The sequence below is a fragment of the Carassius carassius genome, chromosome 33 (genome assembly GCF_963082965.1).
Source record: "Carassius carassius chromosome 33, fCarCar2.1, whole genome shotgun sequence".
Lineage (NCBI taxonomy): Eukaryota > Metazoa > Chordata > Actinopteri > Cypriniformes > Cyprinidae > Carassius > Carassius carassius.
The window spans coordinates 8,305,023-8,310,451 of NC_081787.1; the positions used below are offsets into that span (position 1 = coordinate 8,305,023).

At 36.4% G+C, this 5,429-nt stretch overlaps 1 protein-coding gene across 1 annotated transcript; it reads left to right on the top strand.

The window, feature by feature from the left end:
- Positions 1–800: 800 nt before the first annotated feature.
- Positions 801–4,394, top strand: LOC132114119 (sterile alpha motif domain-containing protein 3-like). Its single transcript, XM_059522251.1, has 5 exons — positions 801–1,824; positions 1,937–2,095; positions 3,211–3,300; positions 3,829–4,110; positions 4,377–4,394. The coding sequence occupies exons 1-5, from the start codon at positions 847–849 to the stop codon at positions 4,392–4,394; spliced, it is 1,527 nt and encodes a 508-aa protein (XP_059378234.1). The 5' UTR covers positions 801–846.
- Positions 4,395–5,429: the final 1,035 nt, after the last annotated feature.

Sequence of the window (5,429 nt, forward strand, 5' to 3'; positions counted from 1 at the left end):
TTACATTAGCTTATTGTCTAGACCTACCCAGTCTTTTTAAACCTGACTTGGAAGTTGGGCATGTTGCTTTTGTTTCTGTGGAGACTCTGGAGCACTCTATGAAGCAGGCTATAGAGGACAAATTTGCAAATATCACCACGGTATCTCTTGCAAGTCATGCATCTCTCCATGGGACCAAGTATGCAGAAGGAACGTTCTTGTCTGTGGGACACACAAGTGGACTGCCTGACTTCGCCAAGTTGGTTAAGATTTTGATAGTGTCCAACAGAGTGTCATTCATCATTGAACCTTACATTGCATGGTTCATTGAGCACTTAAGGTGTTATGAACTAGAAAAAAGACTTGATCCTGAACTAAAGGTCGTGGAACCACATGAATTGAATGGACACCACCCCTTCTACCCATACATGCGAGCAGGCAAATTGATGGTGGTGCCAAAGACCAACCTTTATTAGGGTAAAGTATGGCTGTACATGCCTTTTATATTGAATAATTTGGTTTGATAGGAGTTAGGGCTGTCCAATATATTGAATTTATATTATATGGCCAAATACAGAGAAATTCATGTCAAAATTGTGATAGCAGCCTAATAGACCTGCTTCTTTCTGTGTGCCTAAAGGGTTAGTTCATCCAAAAATGAAAATAGCCATAATATGACTTCAGATGTAGAAATTTTGAATGTAGCGAATACATTACTGCTTCCACTTATGTAGGCTTAACCGGTTTATGCTTGTTAGCACTTCTACTAAGTACAAATTATTTATGTACTACTTTATTAACACTGTATGGTGCCTTTTCTCCAAATTACTTCTTTGCAGGTCTTAAAGGTTCCACTCCAACTTCAGAATGCTTCTTCGAGTGATCATCTCTGAACGGGACATTCAAAAAATTACACTTGACACTGTCCCTGACACAGTCCATGGTCTCAAAGAGGTGCTGAGAAGCAAACTGCAGCTAAGAGACAGTTTTGATCTTCAGTATGAGGATAATGATTTTCACGATTTTTGCAACCTTACTTCTGTAACTGATCTGCCCAAGGACAAAGCGACGCTGAAAATCCTGTTCAGTCCCTCTGATACATTTTCAGACTCAAGTTTGGATACTCCAGTATTGCCTGTATCACATTCTCCATCAACATCGACCCAAGTCAGCAGCTGTGTCTCAGAGATAAAACAGAGTCGTTCACATCCATGGCCTGCTGTCTTTACTATCCCCACCTTCTCATATGATGTTGAGCTGAGACTAAAGCATGGTAATGAGGCTTACAGTACAGATGGAACTCTTCTGACAATGTCTCGAGACATGCAGACAGAAATACTGGATAAACTTGCTGAAGCAGTGTTTGCTTACAAAGCTTACCCAGACAAAGAGGAAATCAAAAGTGTGGCTATTGCACTTGTTGAAAAACACCCTTGTCTGAAAGAAAGGGGATCTGCAGCTGGGTTTTATGGTTGGAAATTAAGTTTGACATGGAAGATGGGAAATTACAGGTCAAAGCTAAGAGATGCAGGTTGTAAAGAACTCAAAGTGAATTCTGCAAAGAGAGGCCTAGCAGGACTCCAAGGACAGCGAAACAAAGTGAAGAAGCCAAAAAGGTCTGAGACAAACTTTCTCCCAGATCACCCTTCAGGAAAAGACCAGAAAACACTGGAACACGAAAAGGAACTGATGTGCCAGGAGATGAAAAAGAAGAGTCCAGACATGAGTTTTGTGAATGCAGCCATGAGCAGCACATATTCTCTCCGGAGACAGGAGATAGTTGAAAATGAGCCTCCAGTATCTGAAATGAAAAAGAGGTGGCCGGCTATTTTTTGTGAAAGACAGGTAAAGTCCCACGCTGCTGAAAATGGTGTTTAGATGAACATGTAGATACTTTTTTGCAGTGTTGTTTAACATGTTGCTGTTATGTTTGTGTCATTTAATGTTATTACTTTAGATCAGTGCAGAATTCAACAGGCTAATGTCGCTGGACTTGAGCAAGTCTTTTTATGAGGGTCTTGACCAGCATCTACCAAAACTGCTGTGCCTGTACCGTTCAAAGCGCTGTGCTGAGATTGCAGAAATGAAGACCATAATGGACAGCCTAGATAAAAATGTAAGTACATATATTTCTACTGTACTTTTTTCATAAACATTATGAGCATTTCCTTTATTGCAATTTCTCTTGTCCTGCATAGCTTTTACTATGTACTATTAGTGCTGCAAAATATTGAAGAAAAAGGTGATATGTCATTTGTTAATGCAGAAGTATTTAAAATCAATTAAAATGACTTCTTCTTGACCTTCTAGTCAATTTTATCCCTTAAAATAGTTTTATCTTTGATAATCAAAATGACATATTTAAAAGTTTTTTTCCCCCGGTGAAATCAATTTCTTCAGGCCTTAAAATATTTTAGCTTGATTGTAACTTTTTATACCCTTGCTTCATTTAGTGTACAGATCTATGAATATGCAAAATGCCTCCATTTATTCACAGTGTATAGTATTTGACCTAATTATCTCAGTTTAAAGGGTTAGTTCATCCAAAAATGTAAATTCTGTCATTAATTACTCACCCTCATGTCGTTCCAAACCCCAAGACCTTCATTCTTCTTCGGAACACAAATTAAGATGTTTGTGATGAAATCCATGACCATTCTGACCCTGCATAGACAGCAATGTAATTACCACGTTCAAGGCTCAGAAAGGTAGTAAGGGCATCTATAAAATAGTCTGTGTGGCATCAGTGGTTCAACCTAAGCTTAATGAAACTACGAGAATACTTTTGGTGTGCAAATAAAACAAAATGACATTTTGACGTAGGACCCAGATGTTTACAAGCAGATGAATGCACACGCATGCGTCGTGGCACTCGTGACCACACGTCAAGGACTGGCATGGAAGAGCAAAAATTGTTGAATAAAGTGTTTGTTTGTTTTTTTTGCATAAAAAGTGTTATTGTAGCTTCAAAGCATTATGCTTGAACCACTAGTGTCACATGGACTAATTTAACAATGTCCTTTCTAACTTTCTGGGCCTTGAACATAGTAGTTCTCTTGCTGTCTATGCAGGGTCAGAAAGTTATTGGATTTCAACAAAAATATCTTAATTTGTGTTCCGAAGATGAAAGAAAAAAACTAAAGTAAAAAGTGAAACCGGCTTCAATGCAACAGTAAATAAACTTCTAATAACAGTATCAGTAAACACTTTTTTTTTTTTCTTTGGGGGAAGGCATCAAATCAACGAAAGAGGGTTGCAGTACTGCTGGGGCTGCCATGGTTCATGCGTGAGAATCCATCACAATTCATAAAGATCTGTGAGGTATGTGGAAAGTAAGGAGGCAGTTGAGTAGTTGAAATTAATGTATTATTTCTAACTATGTGGATGGAGTATGTATAAGATTAAATATAGCAGAGGCTAGGGTATAGGGCAATGTAATATCAGCAATAGCACTCTTCAGACTGTAATTGTTTCCCTTGGGGACATCTTAAAAATGAATTTGCATGGACATGGATGCAAATACCCTTGTATTTGGATGATGATTTATTCACAGTGAAGGAGCAAGTTCTGGAAAAAAAAAAACAATAACAAAAAAAAAAAAAAACATCACATACTAGCCCTTGTTGAAATGTTGAAATTTCCTTACATCCCCATGAAAAACAATTACTGTCCAAATAAAGTTAATGATTGAGAGATATTCTCAAAGTGATTTATATGGGTATTCGAGCACCACTTGTCATGAAAGACATGTTGGTAGCACTTTACAATAATACTCATGTTGTGTTTAAGTCTTTGAGCTTCAGTGTTGTATGTGTGAAAGCACATTTTGAAGTTTGTCATTTAATACAGCACACAGATTCCGAAGAAGATATGATCCGGGGCATGACTCTTGGAATCATCGCAGTGGTGGAAGATGTGACAGACCCCATTCCATGCAACTCTAATGATGTGGCCCTTGTAATCGAGGAAGCAGTTGTTCTGCGAGGACTTGGTGACATACCAAATGCGTATGTAAACATGATGGGATTGCTTTATGCTCTCAACATAAATTACCCAAAAAACCTCAGATACACTTTTGAGGTGATTCAGAGGCTGCTGATGAACATTGGAGCTGATACCTGCAGTGCAAGAGTGCACTCTCTTAAAAATACATTGTTGAATTAAAGATGTTGTTGAGGTAAGGTGTTGTGTATTTCTACCAAAGGCCTGTGTTTGTTGTGTATTTTAGTGTTTGTTTGTTTTTTTCAAGTTTTTTTACAAGTTCTCTGCATCAATGGCCTGACATCCATTTTCAACAAGATTTCATGTGTTTTAAAAGATATTTCACAGTTAAAGGGGTATTATTAATGTGAAAAATCTTAGTGTTAGTTTACCCAAAATGAAAATTCTTTTGTTAGATACTCAACCTCAACTAAATGACAACCTCAACAACTCCAAACCTAAAAGACCTTTGTTTGTCTTTGAAACAAAAATGAAGATATTTTTAATGAAATCTGTGAGCTTTCTGTCCCTCCTTTGACAGCCTAGGGAACTAGCACTTTCAAGGTCCAGAAAGGAAGTAAAAAGACATTCTTAAAAGTAATCAAAGTGACTTCAGTGGTTTATATATTTGTTTAAATGCATGATTACGGTGTCTGCTTTCACATCCACACAAGAAGCATGTGCTGACATGCTCTTGTAAACATGCGATGGAGAAAACTATTTAATAAATAAAATGGTATGAAACCCTTGCAATGATTAAAAAAAACTGAGGTTAAACCACTGAAATCACTTGGATTACTTTAAAGATGAATTTTCTGGACCTTGAAAGTGCTAGTTGTGTAGGCTGTCACAGGAGGGACAGAAAGCTCACAGATTTTATTAAAAATATCTTCATTTGTCTTCCAACAAAGGCAAGTCTTAACAGGTATTGGATGGCATGAGGGTGAGCAATTAACAATGGTATTAACATTTTTATGTGAACTGACACTTTGTTTTTTGTTTTTTCACATGAATACACTTTCCATGCATTTCTTTTTTAAATGTTCACCTTTTAGCTTTATGAAATTGTAATATCATTGTAATTGACCGATTAATTATTGTTTTTATTTTTAAATGAAATGTTTTTCTGTAATTATTTCTGTAATTTGTATATTCTATATAGTTTTTAGTTTGCATTTACAAATATTCCGAATTGTTTTGCATGTCTACTAAGAGAAGTTTTACCTATTAGCTGTATTTTACAGTTAAAAAGTTGTAACAAAGAAAAAATTCATGGTAATCCTTTGAATATGTTAAATGAGTTTGCCCTTAACATATATTGATTTGTAAGGGACAATAAAATCGTTTGTATGGAAAAATCTGTTATTTATTTGGTTGAATGTGCTATTGCAAGTTGAGAAAATATGCCAAATTGAGTTCAATGAACAAGTTTTAGTACAGATAACTTGAAAATGTAAGTTGTCATATTT